Genomic DNA, 13,433 nt, shown 5'->3' with positions numbered 1-13,433 from the left:
GTTTGTCAGAAGAGAAACCGTAATTTGCAGTAGGTATATATCAGGTTAGGCTGGGGACAGTGGGCAGGGCAGCGCTTCCAGGACTCACAGGCCTTCCATGTGGCCTGGTATTGGGGAGAGAGTGGACTTTGGCAAAGTGTTATTTAGGATAGTGTTGTATAATTTAAACTCACAAAATTTATTCAGATAAAGCCTTTAAGGCTCTGTCAACACAGTAAACAGATCAGATCCCAGGTCTGAGAACCTCTGTGTTATCAACTAGTCAGGTGGGGTCACTAAATATTGACTGATGACAAGGGATAGAGCCAACGTGATTTAAAAGGGGGTAACACCTTAATTATAAAGTGAAAACTTAGAACTGCTTATGTCACCTAAAAACATGTGAGTCTCTTCCACATGAATGAGGTCTGGCAAGGTGGCCAAAGCAATGGCATAGCCACTGTAGTCATTTACATAAAAATGTACACTCAAACTAGATAAGCATTTGCAAATGAGGTTGAAATTCGAAACTGCAGAATTCATCTGGTAAATGTAAATGAGTTTCTTTTTCTCTTCTTTTTTTTTTTTTTTTTTTTTTTTTTTGAGATGAAGTCTCACTGTGTCGCCCAGGCTGGAGTGCAATGGCGCGATCTCGGCTCACTGTGACCTCCGCCTCCTGGGTTCAAGTGATTCCCCTGCCTCAGCCTCCTGAGTACCTGGGATTATAGGCGTGCACCACCACATCTGGCTAATTTTTGTATTTTTACTAGAGGTGGGATTTCACCATGTTGGCGAGGCTGGTCTTGACCTCAGGTGATCCACCTGCCTCGGCCTCCCAAAGTGTTGGGATTACAGGCATGAGCCACCACGCCTGGCCTGGTAAAATGAGTTTCAAAAGCAATATCAGACAAATGGAAAATGAAGTAGAACATGGATTAGAAACACCAACATATAAACACTTCTAGATTAAACAGGAAGTTTTGTTGAGGTCAGTAATTAATACTCATTAATCAGGTAAAAAGTGTAAGGGAAAGATATGTAGAGAAACATGAATGCCTGTCAGTCTACATTATGTCATTAAAAAGAATAAAGAGTGGCTCACGCCTGTAATCCCAGCACTTTGGGAGGCCAAGGTGGGTGGATCACCTGAGCTCAGGAGTTAGAGACCAGCCTGGCCAACACGGTGAAACCTGTCTACTAAAAATACAAAAATCAGCCGGTTGTGGTGGCGGGTGCCTGTAATCCCAACTACTCGGGAGACTGAGGCAGGAGGCAGGAGACTCACTTGAATCCGGGAGGTGGAGGTTGCAGGGAGCCAAGATTGCGCCACTGCACCCCAGCCTGGGCAACAGAGTGAGACTCCATCTCAGACAAAAAACAAAAAACAAAGAAGGAGGGTCCTTGATACTCCTTGATTGATCAGGGATTGAGTCTAGTCACCATGATATGCCAAATACCTAATGTGACACTTAGGAACTCAATAGATTTTGTTAAAGAAACAAAAAAAATTAATTTTAACCCTGCTTTATTCCAAAAAAGGATTAAGATTTTTGTTGAATGAATTAACAGTGATGTCACTTCTTATGTATGCTTCTTTAAATTATCATTTCAGATAGAAGATAAAGTACGTAATAGTTTCCTGAAGCAGTAGAATGAAAGAACTCTCTGTGGCATGAAAATTTACTGTGTGATGTATTTTAATTTATAAGCATCCCAGACCATGTGGCTTGATTGTCCATTTGACTAACTGCTTCCAGCTATTTTATAAGAGAATTAAATGCTAGCATACTGAACATCAATTAAAGCAGACAACCCTTTTAAATTAAAATTAGGATTTTCTTTTTTTTTTTTTTTCTTGCTCTGTTGCCCAGGCTGGGGTGCAGTGGTGTGATCTTGGCTCACTGCAACCTCTGCCTCCTGGGTTCAAGCGATTCTCCTGTCTCAGCCTCCCAAGTAGCTGGGATTACAAGCGCGCACCACCATGCTCGGGTAATTTTTGTATTTTTGGTAGAGATGGGGCTTCACCACTTTGGCCAGGCTGGTCTCAAACTCCTGACCTCAGGTGATCCACCCACCTTGGCCTTCCAAAGTGCTGGGATTGCAGGTGTTAGCCACTGCACCTGGCCTAAAATTAGGATTCTAAAGGGTACTTTTATGGGTTGATGAATATATATTTCTAATAGTAGGAAAACACTGAAATTTTAATAGAAGTCAATAATTCCTGTGTATGACCTTTTAGGTATGCATATAATACAAAAATTAAGATTACGTGGTGATTCTTTTAGAAAGCTGGACACTAAAGGCATGAGATTTTCGACTGTGAATTCTAGCCACTGGATAGAAAGACAACATTCCTGGATTTGTGTTTGCAAATTCTTCCTCCTAGTCTGAATAGCCTTAGCCTGCCAGATGGGTAAATGATATTTAAGAACCTGGCAGGGGATCCTACAGGGGCAGCAGTGTCCTGCTTATTTTACTGAAATTACAGCTGCAAATATAAAGAAACTTGAGGTTTGGGAGTAGAGTTGCAGGCATTAGCTCGTTCTGCTTAGCCCTTGAATACAAGCATCAGCGGTACCCTAGAAGGCCACAGTGGCATGCATGGGGCTTGGGGTCAGTAGTTCTGGGGATGGCTAAGACAATCCAACTGAAAGGCAATGGTACAAGGTTACTTAGGGGAGATGCCCTCTGGCTTCCCTTCAGTTTACATAAACCTTTTGCCTTTTACAAAAATCACACTGGGGCACCGGGACTTTCCCATCTATGCTTGGGTAATATTTGAGAACATCTTTCTGAAAAGGGAGATGTGACACAGGGAAGAGGTGCGTGGATCCCCTATTTTTTTTTTTTTTTTTTTTTTTGAGACTGCGTCTTACTCTGTGACCCAGGCCGGAGTGCAGTGGTGCAATCTCTGCTCACTGCAGCCTCCACCTCCTGGGTTTAAGCGATTCTCCCACCTCAGCCTCCTGAGTAGCTGAGATTACAGGCATGTGCCACCACACCCGGCTAATTTTTGTATTTTTAGTAGAGATGGGGTTTTGCCATGTCAGCCAGGCTGAACTCCTGGCCTCAAGCGATCCACCCACCTTGGCCTCCCAAAGTGCTGGTATTACAGGTGTTAGCCACTGCCCCTGACTGGATACCCTATTATCTCCCATCCCACAGGTGTACTAACTCCCTGGCAGCAGGGCTTTTAAAGCCCCATGAGGCTGCAGATGTTACACAGGCCATGTATGTTTAAGTACATCCTTGCTGTTTAGATGAGGGGCTAGGTTGCTTAGCTGGGTATCTGATAACTATTAGAGGGATTTAGGCCACATTTTTACATAAGATTTTCTTTAAATAAGACCCATTTAGACATAAAATATTTCTGAGGAAAAATCCTGCTAACAGGGTTAATGTAGAAACATATCTATGCAAAACAACCCAAATACTCAGGGCCAAAGCTAGGAGGAAAAAACAACAATAACAATAACAACCACCACCACCAACAACAACTCAGCTCATGACAAAACAGTAATTGTCTTGAGCAAGTCAAAATTCAGTTTAAAACACAAATGCTACATTTATCCAAGTTGCTAATGCCCACTAGCTTCATTACTAAGAGACTGACTTAGAATGCAGAAGTTGGAGAAAGTCTCTAAACTGATATTCTCCTGGGCTACCACTCCTGGGGTTAAGATCCTTGTCACTTCGGGCCTGGAGGATTAAATTAGTCTCCTATTATCCTTTAGTTTCTCCCCGTCCTAACTTGTCCTGCGTATTTTCCTAAATTGTTATTTTTAAAACCTCCAATGACTCCCCTTTATCACAAGATTAAATTCACTCCTGTCATCTGGCTTTGGGGGCACTCTACACTTTGTGATTTTCTCTGGCTGTTAACTCAGTATCATACTACAAAATGCAGTGGGTTCTCAGCATCACTGGGCAGGATCTGAGAAAGTAATAGCAGGAGCAAGTATCCTGGTATTGCTGCTATGTAACCAGGTAGATATTTCTGTTTGATGCCAATAAAATTGTCCAGGGGGAGGGCATTCAAATGCCAAGCACGCCTTTCTTTGCTCAGGGGTACAGGGGTTGTAATATAGCTTTCAACAAGAATAGACAGACTTCATGTGCCTATAGTCCTAGCCACTCAGGAGGCTGAGGAAGGAGGATCCCTTGGACTCAGCTCAAGCAAGGTTACAGTGAGCTATGATCACGCCACAAGATAGACGTGACTTACTATGCATGTATTTAGTTCCCCAGTATCCCAAACCTACAGCTAATATGCTATCTTACTCCTAATATAGTAAAGTTACTGATTAGAATAGTTTAATTAGGTTGGTTTGTGTGATGGTTATTTTTATGTGTCAACTTTACCAGATTAAAGGATAGTCAGATAGCTGGTAAAACATAATTTCTGAGTGTGTCTGTGAGGTGTTTCCAAAAGAGATTGGCATTTGAATCACTAGACTGAAAAAAGATCTGCCTTCACCAACATGGGCAGCATCATCCAATCCACTGAGGACTTGGATAGAAGAAATCTCTTGGGTGTAGCTCTAGTTTGTACACTTAAATTATTATACAATTTCATGGTATAAATAGGCTATAACTTCATAATCCATTCTACTGCTGATGATCATTTGGATTAGTTCCAATGTTTGACTATTGTGAATAGTCAATGCCCTCAGACATGTGAGCTCCCCAGGTTCTTGGGCCTTTGGACTCTGGGACTTAAACCAGCAACCCAACACCACCCATCTCCCAACCCACCTCCCAGATTGAGAGTCACACCATCAATTCCCCTGGTTCTCAGCCCTTCAGAGACAGACTGAATTACACCACCGGCTTTCTTGGTTCTCCAGGATGCAGATGGCATTAACATGAGACTCCTTTACCTCCATGACTGTGTGAGCCAATTCCCATAATAAATCCCCTCTTAGATATCTTTATATATATTCTACTGGTCCAATTTTTCTGCAGAACCCTAATACAGTTGTCTCTGTACTACTTATTGAAATAGGACACTTAATATTTGTTAAGTATTTAAGTGGAATATTTGAAAACTTGTCTTAACAGAAACTTTAAGGCCACGAGCAATGGCTCACGCCTGTAATCCCAGCACTTTGGGAGGCTGAAGTGGGTGGATCACCTGAGGTCAGGAGTTTGAGACCAGCCTGGCCAACATGGCAAAACCCCATCTCTACCAAAAATACAAAAAAATTAGCCAGGCGTAGTGGTGGGCGCCTGTAATCCCAGCTACTCGGGAGGCCGAGGCAGGAGAATCACTTGAACCTGGGAGACGGAAGTTCCAGTGAGCCAACATTGTGCCACTGCACTCCAGCCTGGGCGACACGGCGAGACTCCATCTCAAAACAAACAAACAAACAAAACATACTACTTTAAGTAGTTGAGAAATATTATTCATTTTTACATAGCTAATATCCTATTTATAAACATTCTTATTTATTCATAAAAGCAACTGCTCGAGACGTTATCCTATTTCCAGTTACTAATTTTTTAATGATCTGGCTTTGCACTAATTTAGATGACTTTTATACCCAATTAGGCTAAATTTATCTGAAAACTGATTCTAGGCTAAAGTCAAGCCTTTAGCCTCATCCTATTCTGACATCACAGGGAGGCAGCAGCTGAGGCTGTGGTGGGAGAAGAATGACAAGAACTGAGCGTGGGCCACGGGCTCTTACCTTCAGCAACTTCATCAGCTCTTCTAGTTGGACCATCAGCTCCCGCCTGCTCTCCTGCAGGGCCGACATCCTCTGCTCCAGTTCATCCTTCCTTTGCCTATCCAAGAGGAGAAGCCCATCAGATAAAGAGACCCTCAAAGATGGATCTAAGGCCAGGTGAAATGGATTTCAGACCTGATCCTGCTACTTACCAGTTATGAGATGCTGAGCAAGTCATTTGGCATCCAATACCTCATAAAATGGTGATAATGTCTGTTTTGCCTACTTTCCTGGACTGTTCTAATAGGTAAAAGTGCTTTGGAAAGTTTACATGACTATATAAAGGTATTATTCATATTACCAGAGTGAATTAATGATTAAAAAACTCTTTAGAAAGTCAATGCCTTTTGAAAAATATATAAAATTAGCCCAAATTTAGATTAATAGTAGAGAAACCATATTAAACTGCTCAGAGAAAACAGGGTTCAGTAGTAAGTACTTTCGGCACTAGACAAATTCAAGAAGGGTGACAGATCAGGACGACTCCCTGTGTCCAAGAACAGTCACTTTTCCTTGAGGATAGATTTTATGCCATCTACTCTAGCTCAATATGTCCAAAACCAGACTTAAGACTTTTCTCCCTAAATGGTTTTCTTGTCTCTCTTTTTTTTCCCTTGTCTCTGTCTCTTTTCCCTGTCTCTGCTATTTTTCCTTCCAGTTGTCATGGCTGAAAAACTCAGTCCTCTTTGTTAGTTTCTTCTTTATATCCTATATTCAATCAGTAACTCAATTCAGATCATTCTTTCTTGGAAAATTTATGTGCCTATCTTTCTATTACCATTTCTCTCACTTTATCTAAGCACTCCTTACCTCAAGCATGAAACAGTCTCCTTGTGTGATTAATCTTGCTTTTTTTTTTTTTTTGTGGTGGAGTCTCACTCTGTCGCCCAGGCTGGAGTGCAGTGGTGCGATCTTGGCTCAACTGCAAACTCTGCCTCCCCGGTTCAAGTGATTCTCCTGCCTCAGCCTCCTAAATAGCTGGGATTACAGGCATCACCACCATGCTCAACTAATTTTTGTATTTTTAGTAGAGATGGCATTTCACCATGTTGGCCAGGCTGATCTCGAACTCCTGACCTCAAGTGATCCACCCGCCTCAGCCTCCCAAAGTGCTGGGATTACAGGTGTGAGCCACCACACCTGGCTCTTCCATCTTTTATGGTGAGGAAAAAGCAGTGGAATAGAAGTCAACAGCCTCAAAGGTGAGTATCAGCCCCAGTATTTACCAAATATGCAACCTCAGACAAGTCACTTAGCCTCAGTTTTCTCTCCTCTAAAAGGGGACTAGTAACAGCAACAATATTCTGAGGATCATATAAGGTAATAAATATTAGAGTGTTCTATGAACTTTAAACTGCTGCTCAAAGCAAAGCTATGTTCATCATCCCATAATGATCTCAACAGAATTTCTAGCATCACTGACCCTTGCCCGCACAATCTAGACCTACGCTGTCTATCACAGTAGCCACTAGCCACGCATGACTACTGAGCCCCTGAAACATGGCTAGGCTGAATTGAGATGCACAGCAATTGTAACATACACACTGGAATTCAAAGACTTAGTGCAGAAAACAGCAAAATATCTTGATCATATTTTAATACTGATTACATGTTCAAAGGATAATATTTTGAAAATATCAGGTTAAGTAAAATATAGTATTAAAATTAATGACACCTATTACTTTTTGGTTTTTCAATGAGGCTGTTAGAAAATTTTTAATTACATATGTGGCCTGCATTTCCATTGGAGAGTGCGGCTCTAGATCCCATCTACATTCCTATCCTCAGCACCCCACCTCCTATTTTATGCCCTTTGTGTCTGGACCTCCAGCTTATGGTTCATTTTTCCTAAGTGGGATCCATCATTTTATAACTCACCTGTCTTCCAAATCTTATTCATTCCTTAATGTCTGACCCAACATCACTGTCAGGAAGCTGCTCCTGATCACTTCAGCAGGGACTGCTTGATTAAGCACTACAGTAATTAGTGCTCCTCAGTGGTACTTAATTTACTTTACTGCTGCCATTCCTACCATGATGCAAAATCCTTGAGGTCAGGGGATGGGCCTTACTCATCTTTGCATGTATTGAAGGATTAAGAAAATATCATGCATCCAGTATCGCCTAATTAACATCTACTGAACTTACCAAAATCATGATTTGAAACTCTCCAAGGGTTTCCAATGACTTAACAATTAAGACTTTCTAGAATCTGATCTCAATTGCCTGGCTAATTGTATCTCCTATCACTGGCACTCTAAAGACTGACGTAATGAATGATTGAAAAGAAATTCTTAGTTCCAAGACTCTTTCCCGTTTCTGAAATGTGCCATAATTATTTGGGGGGAATCATGCTGAACCCCAAGTGCACTTCCAATCTGAAATGTTTTGTCCTACACTCCATCCAAATCATTATCTAGTTTTCATGGTCTAGCTCAACTTCTACCACCTCCATGGGTCCAAATGCTTCCAGAGGAAAATTAGACACACAAAGGTGGTAGAGAATAAATATAGATATAATACCTATATTATACAGATATTATGTATGTAAAATATCTTGTGTGTATATATACATTATATTATATATATTTCCCTACACAGATTTCTTATCCATACTGTTTACTGACATTGCACAATATTATCTGACGACCAAATTATTTTATGTTTTGTTCCAAAACCAGATTATAAGTTTTTAGGAAGGACTCAGTGTCTTCTCGTCTTCATACTCCCTAAATTTCCAGTGCAGTAGACCCTTGAGAAGAAGGATCTACTCATTCAATGTTCTAGGAAGACTTCCTCCCCTGAACTCCTGAGCCTGGATGTGATATTCTTTATCTGTACTGTGTGTGACCAAACAATTATGGTATAAGCTGAACATGAATGAGTTACAGCTACATCCAACCACAGAGAACGATCCTAAAGGCTAATATGGTAGGGGTAGGGGGTGGAGAGGGAAGTCCTCCGGGACTATCCCCACCATATTAGTATAATATTTCTATTAAGCTTGGAAAACAAAAAGCAAAACTAAACAGTTTATTACATAGGATAGTGATAATGCGATAATATTGTTTTAAACACAAGGCAATGATAAACCAAATTCTGGATAGGCGTTCACCCAGTGGGGAAGGTGGAGGCAAGGAAATGGGGTTAAGGGAGAGGCACTTCTATGGATGACATTGTTTTAGTTATATATGAGTTCTCAAATAGATGTGGGTTCATAAGTATTCATTTGACTATTATGCTTCATATACGTCTGTCACACATACATTTGCCATACATTTTATTGTAAGCAATATACAATTAAAAATAATAATAAAGGAAGAAAAGGCAACCCTGGTGGTCAAGGCTCATAGCCACTCACCCTATGGGTGAAGTTGTCTACCTTGTTTTATTATACTAGCTGGGTGCTGGCAGTCCCTGGCCTCATATATACTGATCAAAAGCAGACAGATGTCAGATAGCTACAAGTGAATCCAGCCCTTTATGTGTCTTTTGATAAGCAAAAGTTCTTAATATTAACGTAAATGGATTTACCAACTTCTTCTTCCATGGTAATTCTGAGATATTACTTTCTATTCCAAAATCCTGAAGACATTCTCCTACTTTTCTTCTAGAATTTTTATTTTTATTTTTTTTTTTTTTTGAGACAGAGTTTCGCTCTTGTTGCCCAGGCTGGAGTGCAATGACACGATCTTGGCTCACTGTAACCTCCGCCTCCCAGGTTCAAGCAATTCCCCTGCCTCAGCCTCCCGAGTCTTTTAGAAGTTTTAAAGTTCTGTATTCACGTCGAATCCATCTGGTGTCAGTTTTTGTAATTAGTGTGAGGTAGAAGACCAATATGTTTTGTACATAGGCATAAAAAACTGTCCCAGCACACTTTAAAATAGTCCCTCCTTTCTTCAGTGACAGAAGAACTGCTTTTGAGGTTAAATACTTTCCGATTTCTCCACCTTCAGACCCTCGTTGGTCTCAGATTACATTTCTCCTTCTTGCTATCCTATGTGACATTCCTGGACTCAGCCCTGCTACTACATCTAACATATTTTTCAGATCCTTCCGGCTTAACTGAGCACCTTCAGCAATCCCAGTTTCAGCAACAGTTAGACTCAGGATGACAGGCCTTTTTGCTTTTCTAGATATAAAACCAGGCACTAGACAACAGGTGCATCTTATGCCAACAGCCTAGACTTACACTCTGCCCAAGTCAGCAGCATTTGTGTTCCCATCCTCCCTAGTACGACACCAGCTGTACTAACACCCCAGACGTGCAGCAGTGAACCACAGAGCCACCCAAATCTCTGCCTAACTACACTGAGAAACTAAAATAAATTTTTAGGAGAACGAAAATCTCTATACATCTAATGACTTTTTTTCACCTGCACAGTTTAAATTCTTTATGACTCTACTGTGACAACTTTTATTGATGATATAAATCTAAATAGTAGAATATCTACAGAAAACAATAATCTCCATTCTCTGGGAAAAGAAACAAGAGGCTACACAGAATCCTAGATGATAGCAAATTAAAAATCAACCCAAACAGAAAGAACCCACTATTTGAAAATCTAGAAATCTGGTGAGAAGTCACTAAATGTAGTTTCCATAATGTCTTAACTTACAGAAGAGTGAGTATACACACACACACACACACACACACACACACACACACACACACACACACACACACACACACACACACACACACACACACACACACACACACACACACACACACACACACACACACACACACACACACACACACACACACACACACCCCTTTCTAAGGCTCATAGGCAGTAAGACCCTAATAATGGATCAGATCACTTCTGTGAAGACTTCCCCATTCCCTCCAAAACAGCATCAAACATGGTGGTGACACTGCTCTCTATTCCCATTCTCATCCTATGTCCTTAGTTTCCTGATTCTTGAGACACTTTGTTTAGAAGCCATGGTGCAAGGGTTTCAAGTCTCAGAGATGTGCACAGGAAGCATCCTCCTTCGGCAGAGCCCTGCATTGACTGTAAAGCGCCAGGAGAACATACTCACAGGGAAGGCAAAGGATTCTTCCCGCCAAGCTTCTCTAAAGTCAGACAAATTAGCAAGATAAGAGAGGCACTGCAGCACAGTGGTCTTCTTAAAGCAATCACAGAAGTATAAACAGTGCCCTGCTGGTCCTGGAGCTGGGAGACTGGTATTTACCAAGTTCTGTGATAATGGCTGACATTCTTAGAGTGATTTCTAATGGAACCCAGACATCTGAAGCAGTAACAGAATGGGTGAACTCTTCAGTGGTTTGCTCTCACAGGATTGTTTATACTGAAAAACAGATTCTACTCCACTCCTTTGGTTTCCTCAGATAAGTTCCATCCGTAGTAGATTACATGTGGCAAGTGGCAGCGTGTCCCTACTCACCTCAGCAGCCGCAGCTCTGCCAGCAGTGTGGGGTTCTGCTGTGCCTTCTCAGGGGTGGGCTGGGAGGCCTGCTCATGTTCCAGGCGGAGACGCTGAATCTCCTGCAGGATCTCTCTAGAGAGGATGGGTGAACAGAAAGGGGCTGCACAGTGCTTCTCACTCACGCTCCCTCTTTCCCTATTACAAGTTTTCAACTCTAGCAGTGCCTCCTCTACCAATCTTGTTCTGATTGCTTCCAAATGGCCAAGAGGTGAAATGGACACCTTCTCAATACTGCTTCACCTGACATTTCCTCAACAAAGCCATCCTTTGTGGTGGAAAAAGTCATAAAAATACTCCTCTCAAGGACCTGAAAAATCTCCAAGAAAGGAAAATTACAGCCAGAATACTTCATTTACTCTGTTCCACTCAGGGAGGAGGAAAAGGGAACTCCTTGCAACCTCCTAATGCAGGTCCTGTGCTGAATTCCCTTAATCCTTCCCTGCCCCTTCCTTCCCCGTCCCCATGCCCCAGTAGACAGCTGTGTTGCCTCGTCTATGCCTGCTACCTTAGGTCGGGTCTCCATGTCCTGGCTTCTACCTTTCAGTACATAATGGTGTGCTGTCTGCTCTCTTGCCGTTAAATGGCATTTTTTTTTTTTTTTTAAGGAGAGACCAGACAGTCCTACATAGCATAATGGGTCAGGACAAGATGACTAGATGCAGCAAAATACTGCTGGGAAGCAGAGTGGAAAACGCAATTGTGAGGGGGGGGTCACACGGATGGGTGGGAGGAGGCCCTGCTAAAAGGAATCCCCCGAGGGCAGGTGAGCAGAGCTGTGGACTACCAGAATCAACAGCATGCAGACAGACACAAATCACTGCCCAGGGCATTCCCTGGACTTGGGCTAGCCTAGGTTCACTGAGGCAAGGTCTTCCTTGGCAGTCAAAAGCCACCTAGTATCCAAGGAAAATGAGAATCAGATACGCACGCGATAATCCTGGACTCTGGAAGTGGGCTCAGCCTCTGCGTTCTTACCTGTTTTTGTTTTCCAGTTCTGCAATAAGCTGTCTTTGTTGTTTGTTGGCATCAAAGTTAAAGCTCAAGTCAGTGGGAGGACGAGTCTAAAGTGGGGAAGTGGGGAGAAAGTTTTTTTTTCTGATCCAAATATACCCAGAGTTCTGGATTGACTGATTTTTAAAAAACAGATTTTTGACATATAATTTACATATCATAAATCCACCCGTTTTAAGTATACAATTCAACGAGTCTTAGTAAATTTAAACAGTTGTGCAACGAATCACCACAGTCCAGTTTTAGAACATTTTCCATCACCGCAGAAAATTCCCTCATGCCAGCTTGTCACCAGTTGCCACTCCCACCCCCAACCTCAGGCAGCCATGAGTCTACTTTCTGTCTATAGTTCTGCCTTTTCTAGAAACTTCAAATAAACACACAGTCTTTGGTTTCTGGCTTCCACTTAGCATAATGTTTTTGGGGTTAATTCATGTTTTTCCATGAACTAGCTTTTTTTTTTTTTTGAGATAAGGTCTTGCTCTATCCATATAGGCTGGTATGCAGGATGCAGTGGCATGATCACAGCTCACTGCAGTCTTGAACTCCTGGGCTGTCACCTTGGCCTTTGAGTAGATGGGACTAAAGGCACACGCCACCGTGCCTGGCCTAGTAGTCCCTTCTTTTTTATTGCTGTATAGTATTCTATTGTTTCCAGCTTTTGGTTATTATCTATTGTTTCCAGCTTTTGGTTATTACAAATGAAGATGCTATGAACTTTCATTCACAAGTATTTGTCTATGTATGTTTTCATTTCTTTCGGGTAAACACCTAGGAGTAAAATTGCTGAATTATATGATAACTATAATTAACATCTGAGGAACTCCCAAACTGCTTTCTAAAGTGGCTGTACCGTTTTACAATTGCATTAATAATAAATGAGATTTCCAATTTCTCTACATCTTCACCAATACCTGTTGTTTTATTTACTTTTTATTTTTATTTACTTATTACTTATAACCATCCTAGTAGGTATCAAGTTCTGAATAGTAAGTTTTTTAAAAATTAAGATATAATTTTCCTACCATAAAATCCACTTTTTAAAAGCATATAATTCAGTAATTTTTTTTTTCTTTTTGAGACAGAGTCTCACTCTGTCACCAGGCTGCAGTGTAATGGCATGATCTTAATTCACTGCAACCTCTGCCTCCCGAGTTCAAGCAATTCTCCTGCCTCAGTCTCCCGGGTAGCTGGGACTACAGGTGTGCACCACCATGCTCAGCTCATTTTTTGTATTTTTAGTAGAGACAGAGTTTC

At 41.6% G+C, this 13,433-nt stretch overlaps 1 protein-coding gene across 16 annotated transcripts in view; it reads right to left on the bottom strand.

Moving 5' to 3' along the window:
- The window catches only part of DTNB (dystrobrevin beta), a 295,200-nt gene that overhangs the window by 45,832 nt on the left and 235,935 nt on the right, over positions 1–13,433 (bottom strand). For all 16 annotated transcript variants that reach the window (XM_063648879.1, XM_054474817.2, XM_054474818.2 and 13 more), the window contains 3 exons: positions 12,141–12,226; positions 11,124–11,237; positions 5,670–5,766 (listed from right to left, as the gene is read on the bottom strand). In XM_063648879.1, the coding sequence (XP_063504949.1) occupies positions 5,670–5,766; positions 11,124–11,237; positions 12,141–12,226 (297 nt within the window). The remainder of the gene's footprint in view (positions 1–5,669; positions 5,767–11,123; positions 11,238–12,140; positions 12,227–13,433) is intronic.

Source organism: Pongo pygmaeus, chromosome 12 (assembly GCF_028885625.2).
Source record: "Pongo pygmaeus isolate AG05252 chromosome 12, NHGRI_mPonPyg2-v2.0_pri, whole genome shotgun sequence".
Lineage (NCBI taxonomy): Eukaryota > Metazoa > Chordata > Mammalia > Primates > Hominidae > Pongo > Pongo pygmaeus.
Note: the sequence above shows the minus strand (reverse complement) of the source record. Positions and strands in the feature narration are given on the sequence as shown.